At 40.5% G+C, this 23630-nt stretch overlaps 1 protein-coding gene across 1 annotated transcript; it reads right to left on the bottom strand.

Annotated features, from left to right (window-relative positions):
- Positions 1-3852: 3852 nt before the first annotated feature.
- LOC308129243 (growth/differentiation factor 11-like) lies at positions 3853-22189 on the bottom strand (the record flags this gene model as incomplete). Its single annotated transcript, XM_080495093.1, has 3 exons — positions 3853-4233; positions 8573-8946; positions 21775-22189. 3 exons carry the CDS (start codon positions 22187-22189, stop codon positions 3853-3855), a joined length of 1170 nt encoding a protein of 389 aa, XP_080351219.1.
- Between the last annotated feature and the right edge of the window lie 1441 nt (positions 22190-23630).

The raw sequence follows: 23630 nt of genomic DNA, 5'->3' as shown, positions 1-23630 counted from the left end.
CAACAAAAAGGAAAAAAAAAAAATTGAACAGTTATTTATATGCACAACCATTAAACTACAAAGGTGGGGTGATTTCTTTTTTTAAACTACACAAATAACAGAGGAATAAAGAGGGAAAGTGAGAAATATGTTAGAAGCGGTGAACCTGTCCAAAACATCATAAATGGCAACATTTGGGTATTTACATAGAGATTTCTTACTCTCATATATTTATATGAAAAAAACAAAAACAAACAAACAAACAAACAAACTCTCACGCACACACACACCATTATACAAACACTAAAATTCAAAATTCAACTTCTCAACAGCTTTAACCATAGTCAAGCCACAGATGTGGGCACAGCTAATTGTTTCTTTTGACCACACGTTTACCAGAGCTGCTCCCATCAGACACTCTGACAATGACTCAATCTGAACCTGAGAGCAAGGGCACCCTGTGGTTTTCGTCTACATTTTTGGACTGGATGGGGAGAGGTTCCTATGAGTTCAATGTTTAATCAGATTAAGTTTTGACTCCTTTTTTCTTAAAAAAAGAAAGAAAAAAAAAGAAAGAATAGAAAAGTGTTTAGAAAAACTAAAGTGAGGTAGACAGACTTTGAAATGCATTGTAATTAATATTAATAAATAGACAATTGACCAGTTGATTTCCTTTGTCCAACCACTGCCCCTTAACCAGCCTTTTCCTCCCTTTGAAATGTTCTAGCATATTCCTGCGATCACAAAAGTTATAGCATACAACATGTCATCCTCTACTTTGGCTAACAATCCCTGGATACTCATCCCATTATTGTATGGGTGCTTTCGCTTAAAATAACACACAAAGGCAAAAACACGTCTATGCAAGACCGTCGACACGTTGTTTAACTCAAAAGGATGAAGTCTCTCTAACATAGTAACAGATTAAATTGATGGGTGGGCCATTTCCAGTTAAAGCATTCTATGTTCATTGATCCAGACACTTATTACACACAATGTCATGTCGCCCAAAGTGGGCAGCGAAGCCTTTCAGGCCACTGGAGCTGAGCGTCCAGGTTCCAGACTGGATCGAGGTGTGTGAGTGTATGGACAGGCCCCCGCTTCAGACAAAGTCAGGAAAGTGTGATGGTATCAAAAAGAAGTGATAACCGCTCTAGTTTATGGTTTATCACCAGAAGCTTGAATAGTTTTTTTTTCTTTTTTTTTTTCTTCTTAATCCTATACTGTACAAGCTCTCTTGTGCTTGGTAAAACACAAACAACACTTCACCTCCTCACGCCATGAACGTCCCATAGTGCAAAATTTATTGTTGGTAAGGTAGAGTGCCCCAAAAAAGGTTTTTGTACCCCTTTTTAATATATACATATATCATTTATATATAATGTCAGAAGGCTCTTCCTTTATCCAACAGCATAGTGCTTTCGTTTATAACAAAAGGATATCTTTGCATTGACATCCAGGAGACAAAGACAAGCTTCAAGCGTACTAATCTACTCTGAATTCAAGCACCAACGATATTTTCTCCATTATGACAATGATGATGCAGTGTTGAGGTTTAGGTGGACGGGGGCATTTCCAAATGCAATCAATGATGTTGTCTAATCTAATGTCAGTGCTTGAGTTACATTCTCTTCATTTTCATTTTTTGCACGTTATGTGGTTCGCTGTGAATCATGGTAGCGACTAACGTCTAAGTACAGAGTGGCTGTTGCAGGAGTTTGCGTTTTCACATTTACCGTCTGAAACTAACGTCGAAAAAAGTATATGAACTGGCGAGACATATGTAACGTATCTACTGCATTCCCTTATTTAAGGTTTATTTCTCTTTCACACAAATGTTCTAAGTCAAAATGTTTAAAACGTCGAGCAATGAAGATAAAGTCGATCACGTGTTTCGCTCAGTAGTTCACTTGGGTTAAAGAACAGTGACCATCGGAGCCACAATGACACACCTGTGTGGTTTCAGGTTCAGATTTACCTGTTTATTCTTACATATTCAGTCCACAGGCCCATTCACGTTGCAAAACAGTCACTGTGTTGGAGGTGGAATCCTGAGTCACCACAAACAAAATCTGAATTTCAAACTAAATTGGAATAGCATGATTTTGAATTGGATTTCTTAGTATAGAAGTTAGTTTCTTGGTTTGAAACTGGATTTCAGTCAGTTTAAATGGAATGTAATAATCTGAAAGTGCAAGTCATCCTCAAACTGAATTAGATTTAAATTCAGTCTGAGAAAAATTCAGCTTTTCTTCTTGAAATTCAAATTCAGTGTTGCAGTCAAGTGCACATTGTGTCTGTAACTATTTTGTCCAAATCTTTGTCAGTAAAAATTTTTTTTTTTTAAAAATATTTTGAAGAATATTCGGCTGCAATATGAAAGCAGGTGAGGTTGTGCCAGACGTTTTCAAACTGTACTCATTATCGAAGTCAACGTCATTAATAGACACAAGCAGAATTAGCCACGAAATTTAGAGTTTCATGAGAATATCAGGCATTCTGGTGCTTTCAGTAAAGCACTTCCACAGCGTTATTGAGTTGCAGAGAATGCACTGAAATGGGGAAACAGACAACACTCACCTGTATAACCATTAAAACTTTGCACCTATGTTGTTTTCCACTTGGTTGTTTTTTTCTTTGAACGAAAAAAACAAAAAACATTAATCAGCACTCTTTTATTCTTCCTTGGTCCATGTCAGGAGCAATAGAGCTAAAATCTGAACGTGAACCGAGATTTCTCTAAAAATGTTATGCAAATACAGATACGGTCATTGTTTTTTTAAACTAGCAACTTCCATTGCAAACTGTTAAATTAACCTTAAGATTTTGCTATTTGAAGTCAGTCTTTAGAGCTCAAAATCAATTTAATTCTAGCAGTTTTTTCTTTGTTTCAGTGAAACAAAGTAAAACAGCTTACTGTTACTGGACTTCTTTCCTTTTCCTTCTTTCCCCAAGGGTGTTGAACAACTTGAGATTACATCAACAACAAAGTTTTGTTTGAGGCAAACTCGATTGACATACGAAAAATAATAGAAATAGACGTTCCAACTCAATTTCTCTTTAAATATATAGTTAATCATTTCCCTTTCCCCCCCCCCCCAAGTTTAACATCACAAATAAAAGTAGCTGTGAAGAGGTTTGGTAGATACTTGGAAATGTCACATGGGTGTTATAGATTAATGTGGCGTACTGGTTTGGTTTTGGATCTCTTTGCCTGTAAACAAGATTTTGGATTTATCCTGACAGTATCTCCCGACTTTAACCTCCTCACGGTTGTTGGTGTGTGTTTTCCGAGTGTTTATTAAAGAGATAAATTGCAATAGAAATCTGATCGTGCCCCCTTGCAAACATCTTGATGTATGAAATCTTACCAGTAAGTGTAACTGTGAAATTGTGTAATACCAAATTGCTTCAAAATATTGTGAATGCTTAAGTCTCCTGTCATCTCTATCCACTAATCTGGACATTTCACAAAGATGCCATTAAAAACATTTTTTTTTTCCCCAAAAAACCCACAAAACTAACACATACTCTATAACATAGTTTTGTCTCGTTTACCGTTGTCTGAAGCTGCTCCACAAGCACGAGCTATTTAAATTATTCATAATGTTCTGCATTTCCATCACTCAGTTTTTTTGATTCATATTTCATTCATAACTTTTTTTTGTACAGTTAGAATCAATTTAAATCATGGAAAAAATGTAAACCCAGTGGTGGTTTTTTTTTTTCTTTTTTTTGTTTGTATTTTTTTTGTGACTGAGCAAAGGTGAAATCTGGTGCTGAGGATTGGGTTCTGGTGCAAGAGGAGCGCTCCATCAGGGGTTTGGATGGTTTGATGTGGGCTGTACACAAGTGTGCGTCTCCTCATGTAGTCTAAGAGCACCCACATCGATCCACCACCATCCCCGGGATCTTGCCGTGAATAATTTGCTGCTTGTCATTGAAGTAGAGCATGTTGATGGGGGACATCTTGGTCGGGGTACAGCAGGGCCCGGCGGAGCCTCGGGGGTTGGCGTGCTGCACCAGGTGTGTGTGCGGGTATTTCTGCATGAACATGTACTCGCACTGGCCGGAGCAGTAGTTGGCCTTGTAACGTTTGGGCGCAATGATCCAATCCCAGCCGAACGCCTCGAAGTCCACAGTCAGAGGGTAGCGACAGCAGCGAGACTCGGTGGAGTGCTCGTCGCAGTCCAGGCCGAGGTTTCTCCGAGAGCGTTTGGTCGTCTCAAGAACCTTCACTTCCAGGAACGGCTGCTGGAATCAGGGGGAACAGGGGGCAGGGCAGAGAGAAAGAGGTGGTTATAAGAGAACGACAGCAGAAACGAAGCTGACATCAAACAGCATCCGCATCACAGCATCATTCACGTTCATCACTTTGGGGGCTGAAGTTTTATGTATATTCCTGTTTTCAGTTCACGTCGTCGTGAGTGCTTTTTCTTATTTGTTTTGCTCGCATTACAAAGAGGCTGAGAGATAAGTTCAGCTATACTTGTACATGTGGAGCTCTGTTCAGTCGGACCTTTCTCGTCAACTCAGCAGTCTGTTATCACTGACATACAGTATATGAATAACGCAGAGCAGCAGTTACGGGTGCAACCGAGCATTGCTGTCTCGAAACAATAATAAAGACATTTACACTTTATATCAGTATATAATAACATCATAAGTTGGTCTGTTAGTTCCATAAGTGTTCAATATTATATCTTATACGTATGTTAACATCTGTGGATGATTTATAAATAAGTACACTTTTTTGATCTATTTATAGACGTACATATCAGAAATGGGCAAAGAAAAATCCACTGCATTTCTTTTATTTGTTTTTCTTCTTCTTTTATTTATTTATTTATCTATTTGATTTTTTAACACAGCGAACTATTATATCTCACTGCCCACCTCCTCAGTTGTTCCTTTTATATATACTACGGCCACTAGAGGTCACAGTGAAGTCATATTGAAGGTGTACTTACATATTCTTGAGTTTATATCTATATGAAAGTAATTATGACAGATGAGAGCCATTTAAAAGACATAACATTCGAACTAAATGATATTGATGTGTATAATACTATCTAAAAAGAAAAAATACATTCTCAGTGTAGGTATTTGAGAGGTGTCCACACTGACACCTCTGTAAAATCTCTTCAACCTAAAGGGTTAATTTCTGCAGAGATTATTTTAACCACTCATAAATCTCTGCATTATCTATGAAAATGAAAAAAACAAAAAACAACCAAGCTTTGCTGAGCATGAAGATGAAAAAAAAAAGCATACCAAGTTCAACTGCGTAAGAGGTTAATGAATAGATATCAGACTTACTGATTTACTGTGTTAGTCTGGAATATTCAATCTGATCTGCACACACTACTGTACTGAACTCTTGTTTTTTGGAGGCATGTCACACGTTTCTAAGTCAATCAGCCTTCTACACCGTCACATTAAAGATTAACCTTCACCTGTGTTCTCAAGTATTCACAACCCAAGATAAACATCAGACTAACTTTCTAGATCTCTCTGCGTCTTTCTGCGTAGCCAAGTGTTTGTTCTTTAGAGAATTTCTACCGTCTACTAAATAATAGAGCACATTAATTCAACTAATTGTTGTAACCTCAGCTACACTTAATTAGTGACTGTCTACATACACCCACGGACTGTAGGGAGAGCAGCTAATGAAGAAAAATAAAATATTTCTATTGAAAGTCATGATCAATGTAGTTACATAACAAGATAGTAAATACTATGTAAAACACAAGACTCATTAAACGGAAGGTAGCAGCTTTGCTCTGACAAGTACATTGAAATACAAATTGAAAGGCTTCTTCATGTATATTGGTTTGTTTTTTTTAACACAACTGCATGAGTCTAGCCAGTGCAGTCAAGGGAACAGAAAGCAAGGCTTGTTTAACTGTCACATTTAGCCATATAGCAATAATGTAAGTCAGATACTGCTATTCATCATTATAGTATGTGGATGAAACTTATTCTATGGACAAGTTGACTTTCTCACACTTCAATGACTAAAATTAACCTTAAACTCATAATGTCCTGCTAAACGGGTTAGTTATTTTTGGTTCAATTAACATTTATTATTTTTTGCATCCATAGACATTTCCAACTATTCGCTGATGAGATACTAAATGTTTTCACTTTGTAAGATACAGTCAGTCTAAATACGAAGCCTAAAATTGATAGTTACACAAAACATTTTGTACCGTGACCTTTTTATAATCTGAAGTGATCGTCAGATTGTGATAAATATGTTTTAATTACATTTTCTTATTAAACATAAAAATGTGAATATGATTACCAATAAACTATGACATTTTGATGAAACTGTGAGCCCCTGAAAGTATGTTTTTTTCCTGAGGTTTTGTAAAAAAAAAAAAAATGTGTACACAACACAAAAGTACACAACTTTTGCTTTTGTCATTTCAAAAATCTGTATTTTAGAACTGGAGAGGGCTTTAAAACAGTAGTTATAATTGAACTTATCCATGATGCATCCAGCACTAAGTGTTGTCTGACTTGCATACATGTAGCTCCAGTTCTTCATGGGTTAAATAATTAGCTGTTTTATTTTCTAAAAGAAGCGTATGCACTTTGATTTACTTTATGAGCCTCTCACAGCTTCCCCCAAGAGCAAATAACATGGATGACCTGACAAGACTGACTGTGACTTAAGATATGAATTGATGCATTTCTATTAACGAGAATGTATGAAATGATTTGTCATTTTTAAGGCGCTAACACAATGTGCCACTGTGAATACTTTTCCAAAGGGCATTGACGTAAGCTCGCCTTTTCAGACCTTGAAGGCTGACTCTGCATGCTTGGTTTGATCCATGACCCGGGAGGTCATCTGCAGGCTGCCATAACCTTGACCTCCGGGCAAAGCGAGCAGATCAAATATTTTACTTCATCATGTTTGTTTTACAAAGCTTTCTTCTCCCCACAGTCATTCCAGCTGGGCTCGAGCGCAGTTTTTGTGACGCATTCAAAAGAGGAAATAAGCTGAAAGGCTGTCGGGGTGAGACCATGTCAGCTTGGCCTTTAGGGCTTTTGTTATAGAAAAATGACCCACAGAATCAAGGAGAGGCAGAGTCCGACTCTTTCTTGCTTGTTGTGTTCTGCTTTATTTTCGTATACTTGCCCGTGTTTTTGATCTTTTCCTTTTTTTTTGTTCAACAATAATATTGCACACTGCTGTGTGCTCAGAGGGCAGCGATTTATTGGCCAAGACACCAGAGCTGACCTCTGATATGTGTTGTGAAGATCTGACCCAAATAACCACTTGGTAAATATTTGGTGTTGCTTAACTGGGATAAGTGGCCTACATAAATCATCGTCAATGTTATACGTATCTGTCAGTGGCAGTGACTCTGGGATTTCTAATAGGATTAATGGTTCATGGATGTCTGAAGTTTCAACTCATCCATGCAGTCCCATCAATTACATGAGACCCAGGAGGTTCATCATTAAAAAAATTATCTAAGCAAACAGGCTGGGACAAGTCCTGTGATATACAGTATGCCGCGTGAATGTAAAAAGCCTTTTCCAAGAACTTGAAGCCAAGAAACATCAATTTGACGTGAGGCACAGCCCGAGGTGAAAAACTCCACACAAACACTGAGGGGAACACTGCGTTCCAGTGTGTGCCTCATGTGAACGCTTCCAGATTTTGACAGAAATGCTCCCCATAAGAAGTGTTCTGCAAAGAGTTTAATGCATTTTAACATGCGACTGCTTTTAGAAAGAAAGAAAGAAAGAAAGAAAGAAAGAAAGAAAGAAAGAAAGAAAGAAAGAAAGAAAGAAAGAAAGAAAGAAAGAAAGAAAGAAAGAAAGAAAGAAAGGAAGGAAGGAAGGGAGGAAGGGAGGAAGGAAGGAAGGGAGGAAGAAAGAAAAGAAAGAAAGAAAGAAAGGAAGGGAGGAAGAGAGAAAGAAAGAAAAATAATTTGTGTAAATAATATTTATCACTGTTAGTTGCAGTGGATTTGAAGAAGCGATGTGAACGTGACTAAGTGATGAAGTCTGATCCAAACAGCTGTGTTTTCTCAGGATGGGTCTAAATATAGAGTTGGTCAGGAATGATGTGTTTATATAGAGCGTTGGGGGTCACAATATTTAGAAATAAAACTACATACTGTGTTTCAGGACAACGTTTGACTTTTGCAGGGAGGCACAAGTTCTCTGATCACATTAGTTATTCTTATCTGCTGTTTTGATTGCTGCATTTAAAAAAGTGTCCGAAAATCTGTGTGTCAGCAGCTCTTTTGTCGGATAAACTTGCTCCGTCGGCATCAGCACGGCTCACATTAAACTGCCTATAACAACAACAACTGTGGTCATCATGTCACATTGTTTCTAGTTCTCAGTACTTAGAATGATAATCGACGCCATGTGACGCAACGCTCTCCTCTTTGAGAGGCTCATTTACTTTGTTTCCACATTTTGTTGACGACTTATCAGACAGAGTTTATAAATACGGGTATTCCGAATTCTTTCTGAGCAGCCCCGACATTCACGCCATTTGAATATGGAAACAGTGTGCAGATGCTAAAAAGCCTGCCCCAGGGACAGGTCTGAGGGTCCTTACCAGCCCCTCCTCCCCGGGTCGCAGCGAGGTAACTGCCAGGTCATTGCCGCTCTCATCAAAGGCATTGATGTCGATTCCCCAGTTGGTGTGGGGTTGTTTGAACCAGTTCTGCAACACGTGTTTAAAGTCAATACTTTGCCAGTGGCCGACTCTTGAGTTGAGCTCGATCTTCAGGGAGCGGATGCGGATGTGGCGGCTGCCCTGCTCCGTGACGGGCTTCAGCCGCAAGATCTGCAGGTAGACGGTGGAGGTCTGCTGAAGCGGTCGCAGGTAAACCCACAGCTGCGCCTTCAGCACCTTGGTGAACATCAGCTTGGGGCTGAACTTGAAGAAGCAACAGCTGGGCTTCCCATTGACCTGCACCAGTGGCTCGGCTGTGGAACAGAGGACAGTCACATCAATGAGTGTTTACTTACTCCCTATAGGTGTCTTTCATAGTCGGGCCTACGATGATCATCCCTTATCATCACTTAAATTTCATCAAAATGCATCGGTCCCGAGACACATACACATAGCCACATGTGCTCGGGCACATGCATTTTGTTTTTTTTAATCTTAAACGTCACTCAAACTCTGGGAGTAAATGTTATGCTACCGAGCTTGCGAACTTTTCTGCATCTGGTAGTTCAATGTGCTTTCTCTCTGCAGCAACATTTCCATTAAACTCAAAACGATCTTAATATTCTACTATTGTAGATCCTAAAAAACACTGAAGCAAATTGCCCTCATCATTGTGGCATATTTTTTTTCTGATAACACAGAATTCTGACCAGCAGCACCCCTGTGCAACAACCACTGCCATTAGCAAACAAGATTTAAGAAAACCTGCCGACACTCAGTTTGCATTTTGTCAATAACTAAAAAGATCCTTATTCAAAAAGGGGAGGTTTGATTGTATAAGAGCTTTGAATCCCAAAGGTAGACAACCACATTCAGCAACACCTCATATCTTCAAACGTATCCACCTAACTATCCTCCTAACTTTACATTTTTGTACAGTTTTTTCCAAAAAACCTGAGACAAAACATGGGTGGTATATTTCTGAAGTGACCGTGAGAAATTCCCTTTAATGATACGAATGGAAATTTGCCGGATTGTTGGAGGTAGAAATCACAGCCGAATTTATTCATGTATGTATTTATTTATTGCACACTTCAGAAAGGCATTTGGGTCAAAAGGGTCAGAGATATCAGAGCTCGACAGGTCAAAGGGAAGTAATACCATGACAACACCTTTAATGCTGCACCAATCATTCCCCCCCCCCCCCCCCCAAAAAAAAGACATACAAATTAATTCTCTCATTTTTTTTTTTACTTTCTTTAGTTCACAAAAGTAACAAGACACTTAAACGTTTGAATACAAGTAACATAGACAAATGTCTTTCTCTTGCATAATTTCGTGAAAGAGTAAAACTGATAGCGACTGTGAACTCTGTTTTTGTTTGACATGACAGCCGTCTTCTGTCCGCGTGCTTGAAGGCTGTCCATTATCATATGTGCACATGGTCCTGTTGTTTGGTGAGGTTACATTTGTGATTACATTAAGGTTTGAAAACAGATACATTTGCATATTAAAACGCGAATCAGTGATGGTGGCCAGAGGCCAGATGGTCACCTTAGATTCCCCTGGGTCAGTCATAATGAAATGGTTTACCCCGACATTACAACTTAAAGAATTAAAACACCTCAAGTTTTTTTTTTTTTTTTTTCCTTTCTGTTTGCTGCACCGTCTTGTTGAAAATATATTGAGTATGGATTAGGGGTTATGTTCAAGAAGACCACAGGGTGTCTCTTAAAATAGGCAGATTTATTCCTGTCGTGATCTTGGGCTCTGGTGTTTTTGTGATTTGCACCACATGTCAAATCTGCACATGGTTCATTTACATACACCTCCATCTGATATAATGACACCCATCCATTGCATTCATACATTCATTTCCATGTAAAACGTTCATTTATTGAGGGAAATTTATTCTTTATCTATCTGGCACATTAATGTGCTTGAATACAATAGAATATTTAATCTGCCTATTATCTCTAAGCAGATCTGACACATAAAAACTATATTTTTTGAGGAATAAAATAATTTTCTGTCATTTATTTTGTTGTTCTTGAATTTTTTTTCTTTAAAAAAAAAAAAAATTAAAAGGAAGAAAAACTGTATAGACTTGTCAATCATTGCTAAATCTGAGGTTACTCAGGCAAACTGCAAATGCTTCCTGGGTCAAAAGGTTATTTGGCACCTCAGCCTAGTTAAGAAATGGGATCAGGGGTCAAAACCTTCAGCCTCTTTACATCTCTGGGGTACTGGGGAGGGGCAGCCCTAACAGCCAGATTGAGTTTGAAGGTCAAGGTCGACCCTATGGCAATGGTAATATGTCTTTCTTCACATCACGCCTTTTCACCAGAGAATCATTTGAAATCTCAGAGACACAACAGTGCTGAATCAGCCACAGTTTGTTTTTGTTTTGATTAGGGCACAGATTCTCCAGCCAATCGTGAAATGTTTATCAAACCTCAATTGACCAGCAGGGAACACTGCACTAGCTCCCCCCCCCCCCCTCTTTTTACACTAAACAAGTGTTGTAATTGAATTATAGGCATGCATTGAGGGATATGAATTCACTGAGGTACAGATGGACTATCCATTAGAAGAGTCCAGAGCGAACTTTGAATAAGGGCCAAGCCAGGGACAGACATGGTCCTTCAGCCTGTATTTCCAAAGACAGTCATTAGTGAGTGTAAATTATACACTGTCTCACGCTGGACAAACAATATGTCAATGTTCCTTTTGGTGGGTTGCTGGGGTCACGGCAATTAACGTGGGTGGTGTTGTGTTTGCTCATCAGCACAAAACCGGGAATGAATGATTCTGCAATTTGCTTGGAGTTTACTTGTGGCTACTACTTTTTGTTGTTTTGAATCGCTGCAGATGGGGACCAAAACATGGGCAGCTCTTCCCTTCAAACACTTTGCGTCACTCTGGCTGAGCTCTTGGTGGGGAAAGGAGGAAAGGAACAATTCAGAAATGTTTCAGTCTCTCAAGCGCAGGCCTTTCTTAACAAGTAATCTGAGAAGCAGGGCCCGTACACCGTGATCCAGTTAGGACCCTTATTAAACACACGTGTGCAACATATGAGTTACGTCACGTTAAACAATGACTGCATTGATGGGCGAAATCAATTTGTGTCTTTATAGATCCTGTAAGTGCACACTTTCGTGGCCGGACATAGAGGATGAATGTCTGCACTTTAATTACACCCGAGGTCTTGACAGAGTTTTCCACGTGTGCAAAACGAGCAAGGCTAGCTTGTAAAGATCAGAAAACCAAAAGGGACACTTAATCTGTACTGAGCTCTCCCTGGTCACCATAACACAGGTCTGCTCTTATAGTTTACTTTCAGCTCAGTGGAAGCTCAGTGCTCCAGCACTGTGATTGCACTCCTGCAGGTAAAATACAAGCTCTGAAGTTCAGCACCACCTGCTGGAGCAATAACAACTCTCCCCATTGCAAAATTGAGGGTTCAACGTGAAAACTAATCTCTTTACAGTAAGAACACTCAATTCTGCAGAGCTGAAACCCAGGTGAGGCTTGGACAAAGGCTGTGTTTTTCCAAAGGAAACAGGTTTGTTTGCTTTTCCTCCTCATGTTTCCAGCCGGCTTCATTATTACAGCAGCTTATTTCCCTGTGGTATAATTGCAGCATATGCGGCACATGAATTTTACTGCCAGCACACAGCGGGCCTGCAGGTGAGCGTATCAAACATCTGGTGGACTCCCTGGATACCTGTGTTCCACAGTTAGCCGCCTATACATGTACGTAAGGGGAGGCATATAGAATATAAGGGTTTAGTCGCCATGCCATCTGTCCATGTTACTACGATCACAGGCCATTTAAACGCTTTTAATAACTGAACACAGCAATGTTACTGAGGTGCAGACGCAAATGGAGGCAGTTTAACTGTTGGAAACAGATGGAGGTTAAGGTGCAAGGTATGCACTGAATGGGTAACATGTTGCCAAGGAGCGTGGCGACAACAATCGTTAGTCAAATAGGTTTTTCCAGTAAAACAAAACAAAAGAGAAAGAGAAAGGTTTGACAAATGTTCCTATTGTTGACATTGAAACTTCTTAGTGTTGTCAACTTTCGTAGTAAATTAATGACAGAGGCATCCAGCCAAAGAAAACACAAAGCAAGTCTAAGTGGCTGGACTGGACTTCTTCATATCCTGAGGTAGCGTTATTCTCAAATATATCAACCATCAGGCACCAAAATGACACTGAAAACCAGATGAAAAATTTGTGTTTCGATGAATAATCAGAGAGTTTGGCTATATATTTACTGAATTGTCTACATCTAACAGCTAAATGACATCGGCACTCGAAAAACATTGTAATAATAGAAGTTTCCCTATCCAAACAGTCGCCAGTCAGGTAAAGATACACAACTGAGATGGGATAGGGAGAGAGAAATGGTCATCTATTGTTAATGTCCAAATGGATAATGCATAATGATGTAAACCTAGATAGGACTTACATTTGCATATATATCTATATTTTCTTTTCTTAATGGGAAATGCAAATGTGCCATTTTGTGGTGAGTGTGTGTTTGGGAGCTTTCGTGTTGAATAAATGTGACTCTAGGGTATCCCCACGCACCTCGGCAAATTAATCATCGTGACACGTTCACGACCCTTCTAATAAGACAGGGGCCACAGTGCACCCCCTCAAACATCCCATCCCACCCCAGCCCCACTCCCTCTTTGTCTCTCGGCCAGTCCCAAGGGACCGGAGAGGGTGGTGGGGGAGGCCGAGCTCGAGCTGAGGATGGGGGGGGGGTGCGTGTGTGTGTGTGTTGTGTGTGTGTGTGTGTGTGTGTGTGTGTGTGTGTGTGTGTGTGTGTGCGTGTGAAGTTAGACCCCCTCATTCAGAATCCCTCCCTTGGGACAACGGCAGGCACAAGACTCCTATTAGGACTGAGCACAGTAGCCCCCCAGGAGCAACAAAAGACACCTCCTAATGCTTGCTGTTCTAGCTCAGTGAACACACACACACACACACACACACACACACACACACACACACACACACACACACACACACACACACACACACACACACACACACACACACACACACACACACAAGGGGAAAGACACAGCCGCACACACATAAACACACAACGTACACAGGCTCCAACCTGACTGTCTTCTGCAAACACACTCAGAATTCATTGTTTTTCGTCTTGTATATGTTTGTATTATAAGAGGAACATCTGCTGGACAGCAGGATGGGAAGAGCAAGCGTGCAGTGAACTGCAATAAGGTGGACAGCTGGACAGCACGAAGCACACTGAGGTCTCACCGCTTATGTTTGTGTGCATCCACACATACATGCGAGACATTAATGTCACGGGACAATGTTCTGCTCTCTTTGTAAAAGTCAAACACTAAACTTTTTTATTTTTTTACTTTGCACAAGTGGACATTTAAAACAGCAATACTGACAGATGGTTTTCATTGATTTTCAGGCTTTGTTTTTAACAGGGCTGCTTAACACTGATGACGAGTTTCATTTAATGTATGAATGATTATAAATATAGAATTCAGTGCGCCCGTCAGGTTCTTTGTTATAGTATTTGATATGAATACTATAATATTATCATCCACAGTTTTTTCCATTATATTTCATTGTGTATAATAAAGGCTCATGGTTGCATAACATAAAGAAGCCAAATGATATGAGAATGATGAACAGCCATATGATAGTTTCTAACAATTAGCAACCAGGTAAGTATTTTGTTTTTGTCAGTGTTTGACATAACATGGTGATTACTGTAGCACGTTAATTTCTTTGTTCATTTCCTTTGCCATTCACATTTATACTTTATTTCACTGTCTCGTTGCTCCACTCAAGAATTTCAGTTTATCTTTTTGTGGCGATGATATTTTTTTGTCATTCTAAACAAGATCAGTGTACAATCAACAATGGCACAAAATACAACATCAATTAAAAAAAAATTGGGTCGATACAAAAGGTTTGCCTGGCATTCAGGATGGTACTGACCTCCTACTGACCTACTGACATCATGTAACATGATTATTATAGAAAAGTGAGTTTAAAGGAGGCTGTAAAAGAGCAAGAAAGTTATTGAGTACACCTGCACCCCCATTGTAGCTTCAGTGAGAACATTTTAAGCTGGAACTGATTAGACATCAATGTGCTGAATAACCTCTCATGTGTCATGTGACACGCATTTCTTTGTTAAATTGTATTTCATCTCAACATATTTTACTTTTGTTGAAAATGTCTACTAAACCTCATGTTATGCACCAAATATTTCCCACATATTACATGCCACAAATGACCCACAACAATACAAACTACAACTGCCTCACCAATGGAGCGTTCTCTTCTGAGAGACTGTATTTTAAGTGTTTTCTGGGTTAATCATAGATTTTCAAATAGATTGCAGTGCCAATAAATACATTTCCAACGTCAGTATGTACTTGCTTTAGACATCCACAGCGTGAAAATACAGAACAGCATGTTGAATGTTCAGGCTTCATTTAGAAGCAAACAGTACATTCATGTAAATTCATGAATCCTGGATTTAAACCAGGTGTGACTGTCAGGAAGTATGTCCATGCTGTCCCTGCACATGCTGCAATGAAATGTACAATACAGCAGAGGAAAACGATTATCTGCATCAAAATATTCACAAATCACAATTCATTTTCACCCTTTGTCTTGCCTTTTAAAAATACTTATCATTGTAAAGACTACTTTGTTTTTCATGTTTAAACCAATATTCATTAATCAAGTGTTTTGCTAGTTTGGTTTGTCTATGTTTTCCATTGTACTTAAAAAAAAAATATTTAGTTTGAAAATATTTCATTGGCTAAGATAAGAAGTAATCACTGATCAAGTTTAATGTCTCAGTTGTCATTAACAGATGTTTTATTTTTTTTCTAGTAAAGAGTACTTCTGATTAGACATTAGACTTTTTAAATTATTTGTCTCGTCCAGGATTGAGCATACATTCCCTGAGCAAATTTGCACAGAAATTAAATGAACAACAGGCAACCCATTGTAGCATGTCTGCCGTGCATAATTTATTGACGAAGGGACACAACGAAACACAAAACTTCTCCCACAATTCACACTTTTCCAATCCTGCAAGTGTAGGTGACTTTTTTCCCCATCTAACTTTATAACAAAATATCTGTAATACACCCACATGCTTATACAGCTCCTATTTACAATTACTAAAATGTGATTTAGCCCAAGACTTTCCATATACCCTCAAAGTTGCATCGTAAATGTAGAGATATTAAGCAGATTTGCTCCTGTCGCGGCACTTCTTACTGACTCAAAACATCTGAACATTCATGAAATGAGGGACTCGGTGTCTGGTAGCACAGTCGTTAACTAACCATAGCCGAACACCATAGAGCCAATAAGAAGGGGAGACAGACTTTCAGAGGACACAATTATTATCACAGATCATTTATCAACTTCTTTATACGTAAATGCTTCAGTAAAGGTCTTTCCAAATGCATGTAAAATGTCTTTCAGAAATATGTGTTAAGCAAAGCTTCTTTGCAAAAACACACAAACAACATTTTATATAATCCTTTTTTTGTAAAATATAATCACTAAACTGCAGCAGACAATATGCTTGAAATTGATTTGTCGTGCTAATAAGTCTGCAAAAGATGAGCCTGGACTTCATCAAACACTTGCTGAGCAGCAGTTGCAGGAGGCAAAAATGTGAGCTGCTTTTTCCGCATTTTCTGTTGAAAGTACTCTCCTTTTCAGGCTCACACATTCACGTCAGCCCCTTAAGCAAGAAATGCGCAATACCTCTCCCTGAAAGTTTTTTTTTCTCTTCAAACTCACTCAACTACAGAGAAGAGAATCTCTAAAGCCACCCAAATCTGTCAGAGCCCGAGCCAAGAGTTTTCTCTCAAGACAAAGTCAAAGTGCCAGATCGTGCCAAACCTCCCTCTCGGAAGCAGATCCCTCCATACTGTTTCCTCGAGCAACAACAAATATCTATAGTTCCCTTTATGAGCTCCTCTCACTGTACATTATATAAATATAACTTGGTTCTCGTCCCAAAAGAAATCACTTGAACATTGCATTCATAATGAATGTCTCGGGGTGGGCATGGTGAGAAGAAAAGACAACCATAGGTGATAAATACAGAAAGGAGCTGCTCTCCTTTGCAGCAGAAAGGGAACTAATTAAATTTTCATGTAGATAATCATGAGGTAATCCACTGTTAATTGTGCTACTTTCCAACACAATGTCTCCCTCATGGGATCCAACATTATGTCCATGCAGCATTTCGTTTGCTTAAACGCCACTTAGATTTAATGGACTCTTCCATAAACTCATCCTCAGCACCTCCTCACACACGACCACACAGAGCCTGAATGCATCCATCAACAATAATCCCTTCAATGATCTCCATTTTATCTTTTCACTCCCCTCCTCCTCACTCATGTCCCTACATAGGGCTTAATTACTGGTGTGAAGTAATTATTTCCTTTATTAGTGAAACGTAACATCTGTTTCAGGTCTTTTTAATTGTACCTATAAAACCCTTCCATTATTTCTGTCCCTTTAGGATAGGACTGGGCTGCTTGTTGCTCCCTGCGGACCGGCTCTCTTCTTTCCTCCACCCCCTTCATACCCGCGACATGAGCCGCCGTGCACCTAACTCGATCACGCTCTGTGAAAGATTCTCTGAAGATGCAAAGAGGAGCTCATCAGCGATGCACACGCCCGGCAGAGGCAACAATGTTCCTGCACAATCTTCGCCTCTTAAACTTGGATGAATGCAGTCTTTCATCTGCCCTCCGCTTCTATTTATCGTGTAACGTACATTAAAATACTAAAGAGACATATTCTGCAATGCCAGGAGAAAAGACTGGCTGCAGGGACTGGTACATGGGAGCGTGGGAATAGAGGAAGGAGGGTGGAAGGAGTGAGATTCCTAAGGTCCTGGGGAAATTTTGTCTCTGTATTAATAGACTTTGGTCCCTTTGAAATTTTATTAGCCATAAAGTTGGCAGTATGTTGTGCAAATTCTACACTCCTACAGAACCTTTCTTAAGTTTTTAAACAAGCCGGTCATGCCCCAGTGTCCAAACAATTCAGAACCAAAGTTTATCTTTCCCTGAACTGATGCCTGCAACTACACAGGGAGAACAGGTGTCATCGTCAAACTGAGACCTCCATGGAATAAATAAATCTATAAAAACCTCACATAGTCATCAACTTCCAGCAAACACTGACCAGTGAGTTGAAGACAGTCCGACTTCTGCTGCTCTGTCCTTTTAGCGCTCTCCCTCTTAATTTTTATGGTTCCTGCACCTTCAGGAAATGACCCTTTTATAGGGTCAACACTATAAAAGAGTTGTTTTTTTGTGGGAGTGGTTAGTGGATGTGTGTGTGTGGGTGTGTGTGTGTGTGTGTGTGGTTGTGTGTGTGTATGTGTGTGTGTGTGTACGTGCGTGCGAGCGTGCGCGTGGTGGGGGGGATAAGTGTTCAAGTTACTACCGGTTCGTCTTTGCTGCCAAAGAAAGAGACCTGATGAGGTTAATAGTCTCCTCTTCCAATATATCACATAGCTGTGAACTCTGTGACCCTTTTTGTCAATAGGAGAACTTTTCACTGGAGTGTGTGTGTGACTGTGTGAGTAGGTGTGTGTGAACATCCCTATGTGTCCACACAAGTGTGCACATGTGGAAAGTTGCACATTCATACCTTTACATGTGAGTGTATGTTTCTCTGTACTTCACGCAGACTGTAAGCCTGTGTTCATACTGAGTCTCGCAGGAATATATAATGAGTTCTCCCCTGTGTGTGGATGCAGATATTCATTCGAGAGGGAAACAAAACAAGGAGCCTAAATGGAAGAATTTGAGTAATGGAACCATTTAGACATGTTTGGATGAATTTGGTGTGCTTGAGTTGGTCTAACGCAAAGTGTTTAGGGATTATGAGATTCGAGTTTATGATGATTCATCTTATGATAGTTTATGATAATTAATCTTTTTGTGACATTTCAGATGTCTTGCACCATATGGTGATTCGGCAGTGCAGGAGCAGATCGTCCACTGAAGCTTCACCTCTTCTCCACCCAAGCTCTGGTATCAAAAGAGCATTTTCAGTGGATTACGAGGACTCATCTAATCTCAAGTTAATCTCCATCAAAATACACAAAAGAGACATAAAGAAAAAGAAAAGAAGAAGAAGAAAAAAAAAAGGTCACCGGTGGCAGAGGAAGGCTTGGCCTAAATGTTCTGGACAGGTGACAAATGACAGACTGGTGGGGTCAAATCCTCACCCCACCTCAGGCAAAACAAACTGAAACACACACACACACACACACACACACATACATACACACACACTCCAGCGATCATCAACGATTAGGTTCATACGTCATGTTGCATTGTTCATATCAATGCTGCAATGGGGAACATCGCTGATGAACGGCTCGACACTGAGTCACTTTCTCTGCATGTGAAACGCACCGAGCGGCTACCTACACAACACGCTGTATAGCGGGAGATGTTTTAGTACATAAAGTGCCGCACTATGATATAAATAGATGTACTTTTCCATGAAATTTCATAGTAATTAGAGACCAGGAAGCATGGACCCTCTCAACCCCCACTGCGGCACCCACGTACCTTGAGTGAATACTAAGAAGCAACTCTGGCACAGGTCCAGTTCAGTATGTACTGTGTGAACCCCCATGGCCCATCAAAGGCAGTGTACACGACCGTGAAAGGGTGATTGGGTTCGAGGTGCGCAGGGAATAGTGTTTGAAGTCCTCCTTCTATCAGAGAGACAGAAAAAGGCACTTTTAATCCTGTGGGATCACTAAGGCGCCACAGGCAAAGGAGATGCACTCATTCTCTCAACTCTTCCATGAGTACCGGAGGAAAAAAAAAAAGAGGAAGAAGAGAGAGAGGGGGGGGGGAGTTAACGGGAAAGAAAAAGGTGGGGGCGGGTTAGTAGGGGGGGAAAGAGAGGAAGAGAGAAGATGATAAAAAAAAAAAGTGCAGCTGATGTAAAGCGATGAGGCAAACAGATGAGAGAGGAAGTGTTGTAACATGACAGATTCAGCACTAATGTCAGTCATTAGCTCATCTGGCTGGCAGGAGCCCCCAGAAACGCACAATTTGCCAACATCATATGAAAATGCCTTTTTCCTGTCTCAAAAAGGTATCGTGTCACTTTGTGCTCAGGCACAGCGTGCATAGAGGTGCAGAGGGTGGAAGGCAAGGGTCTCAAAGAACATTTAAAACATGAATGTACAGTAAGGGTGCTCAAGATGCAGAGTTTTGTCTTTTCTGCATTAAATGGTGCCAAGAAATGGTTTGAATGTGGCATTCGTTGTTAGGACCACAAGTCAATGCACTGACAGCATCTGTCACATGCATGTGCATTTGTGTTGATAACAACTGAACAATGAATAAAAAAATAAATAGGCAATGAGTCAGGATGTGACAATTTGTCAGCTGAGATGCCCTGAAAACTAACTGCTGCACAAAGCATGTGTAAATATGAACTCTGACATATCTTTCACTTACAAAATATCAATTGATGTTAAGGCCAATCAAATCTGTTCACAGACTGTATCAGAGATAAGTGATATACCACCAATGCAGATATAGTGCATGTTTGAATAGAAATTATGTTCTGACATGAATGAAATTGTGATTTTTCCATTGGACGGAGGCATTTTGGCCTGGAGGATGGGGAAATACAAATATAATATACTCTCAAAAGAAAAACTTGATTGGGAGGATAATTAGGGCAATTTACCAAGATATAGATAGATGGATAGATAGATAGATAGATAGATAGATAGATAGATAGATAGATAGATAGATAGATAGATAGATAGATAGATAGATAGATAGATAGATAGATAGATAGATAGATAGATAGATAGATGTGGGCAGGACTGTCTTTGTTCAGTCACAGAGTACAAAAACTGATTATCTGGAGTGTGTTTCATCCGCCTTGTGCAGAATATATTATGTGTGTAAATGTTGTTGAACCCCACGATTCCCCAGGAAAAGGTCACACACTCCCCTCGACCCTAAGTGATTCTCTGTCTTTGTGTACTCGTGGTGAAAAAAAAAACGAGCTGCGCCTATAAACTTCGCATTTAAAAGGCAAGTGCGGCCGAGGGGGGCCGCTCATGAGGGGAACAATAGCAGCTTTTTGGACACACTTTTTCTCACTGCGATGAACAGCAGGGAAACCGGTAGAGCCTCCTATAAAAGACCGATAGAGCACAGCTGCCAGGGTTCAACAGTAATTTTATAAAATGTCTCCAAGGGGCCTGCCTGTGGTTTATCTGTGGATTTATGGGGAACTATAAGAGAGCGAGCAAACTGTTAGGGGGCAATAATCAGAAAGCCCCACGATGCGATCATAACTCCACAATTTGGGGACTTCGTGTATAACGCGGGGGGGGGGGGGGGGGGGGGGGGGGTGGTGTGTGTGTGTGTGTGTGTGTGTGGGGGGGGGGGGGGGGGGGACTAATATAATCTCTAATAACGCGCACTTGACATTCAAAAACGGATCTGCTGTGCCTTTATTTTGCTGTCAATCACAAACATGAGGGAAGTTTGAAAATGACAGCGGCAGATGAACTGGGTAATATTACCGTCATTATCACCACCACCACCACCTTCATCATCACCATCATCATCATCATCATCATCATCGTCATCACCAAAACAAAATTTCATCAGGCCATATTGGAGTTGTCTGTGATTATTGATTTATCGGGTTCAGCCACAATCCCTATTTTGACAGCCACATAGACACACCTGTCTACTGTTATCAGGAAGCTTCATGCACACACACACACACACACACACACACACACACACACACACACACACACACACACACACACACACACACACACACACACACACACACACACACACACACACACACACACACACACACACACACACACACACACACTGAACCTCCCGAATCACATAAAGTAGGTTAGGTCACTGACTTGAATGAGCCTCAGTGGCTCCACCGTCCACGCAGCAGGCCCCAGTCACTTCCACCTATCTGCTCCGCAATTACGCGCATGACGCATTTGGAGACAATATCGCTCGTTGGGGCTGTAAACTATTACTCACGCTCAGAGGCCATAGTGATCACCGACTCCGTGGTGGCGTGGTACTCATCCTCCTCCATAAACTCATCCTGTGACGACGCGTCTCCCTGGAAGTCGTGATGGTCCAGGAGCTGCTGGAGCGGTGGCGCTTTGGGCAGCAGCTGATTGACCACCTCCCGGCTGATATTAGGCGCCTGTTTCAGCCGCAGCTTGCTCAGGATCTGGGACTTGATGGTCTCCAGTCTCAGTACTTTGCTTTGCTCCCTCCACACACAGGCGGAGCACTCGTGGGAACCGGCGTCCTCGTCCAGCAGAGACAGCCCGGCATCCGTGGGCGTCTCGCTGGCAGGAGGCACCAGCAAATTGGGCTCATCGCTCCCCGACTGTCCCAGGGAGATGAGCACCATCAAGCACAATAAGAAGTTGTACCTCGTCATGACGATGCGCGACCAACGGCAAATGCAACTTTTTTCTCTGTGTTTTCTTGTTTTTTTTCCTTGGTTTATTCCGTTATATCCCCTCTCTCGGATGTGCGCCGCTCCTTGCCTCAGCCTATAGACGGAAGGGAATCACTGACATGCATCTAATCCAATACGATCACCCCGAAGTTGCTTTTTTTTTTTGTGCAGCACGAGCGTTTGCAGTAAGTTAAAAAAAACGAAAAAAAAAAGAAAAAGTGCGTCCCAGTTTGCTCTCGGCACAGGCTGTTTTTTTGATTGAAAACTGAGAAATTATCTGCCTGGTGAATGCATAGCCCGCTCACATGTACTATTATGGTTGTTTTGGGGTTTTGGGGGGTCTTCTGTACTACTTAGTCCTGCACGGAGGTGTGTGTATGTTCAGAAGTGTCACTGAAAAATGTGCAAGTGCGGTCAAAAAGGGGCTCTTTATATATCACAGCTGCCCGGTGTCGTAATCCGTCTCCATTGGCTAAGATTGCAACAAAAGGCTTTTAGGTCTGTCACCAAGTCAAGAGGGACAGAGCGAAGGGAGGGTGCGCGCACTGTTATGGGAGTATAAATGTTTTTACAGTGCACAAACAAGGGCTCACATTAGAGATATAGACCAATTAGCTGATTAGGACGATGACAAACTATGGCTGACTGCGCAAGTTGTTGCAAAAAGCCTTTTAATGGGTTGTTTTCTTTGATTTCTCGTCAATTTCACGACAGCTTCTCTTGAATCACACACGTCAAGATTTTAAACAGAAACCCGCAGATGACAATTAGTCATGCAGATGTATCAGACTGTTATTTGCAAATATACTGCAAGAGTGCTCAAACTCGTGAATTAATCTACTAGCAATTGTATTTATAAGCCTTTTAGTTGAGGAACAAGAGCTATGCATGCAGTGGATTGTATGCATTAAAATTGCCTTGATTGGACTTGCCGCACTCTATGTGCTGCATTCTTTTATTGTAGACAGTATTGGTGTTGCAAATGCCAAAAAATAATCATACTAATCAATAAGGACGTCAAACATCCATGTAATATGTTTGTAAATTGTTATGCACAATCTGAATTTTATCGTTCAAAAATATCTATGATTGAATATGAATGTTACCAATATTCCTGAAGAGATGCTGCACGCTCCTGTTTATTGTGAGGTTTTATGAAAGTTTTTACATGACCAATTGTGCCTCTCGGTAGAGCGGGGAGTCTTTATCAATAGTAACTCATTAGTGTCATCTGCTGGAGGAAAACAGGCAGGTCTTTTTTCAATGGCGCTTTTCCTTGATTTTCCAATCCGATGTGCATTTACTCAAAATAGAAACACGTGGCTTAATTCTATTGTAAGAGCCTATTTTCTGGGAATATGCCACTAATACTTTACTTTTGTTTACTTTAATTGTGCTTCGTCACTTTGTCTTACTATCG

The sequence above is a fragment of the Blennius ocellaris genome, assembly GCF_963422515.1.
Source record: "Blennius ocellaris genome assembly, chromosome: 4".
NCBI classification, from domain to species: Eukaryota; Metazoa; Chordata; class Actinopteri; order Blenniiformes; family Blenniidae; genus Blennius; species Blennius ocellaris.
Note: the sequence above shows the minus strand (reverse complement) of the source record. Positions and strands in the feature narration are given on the sequence as shown.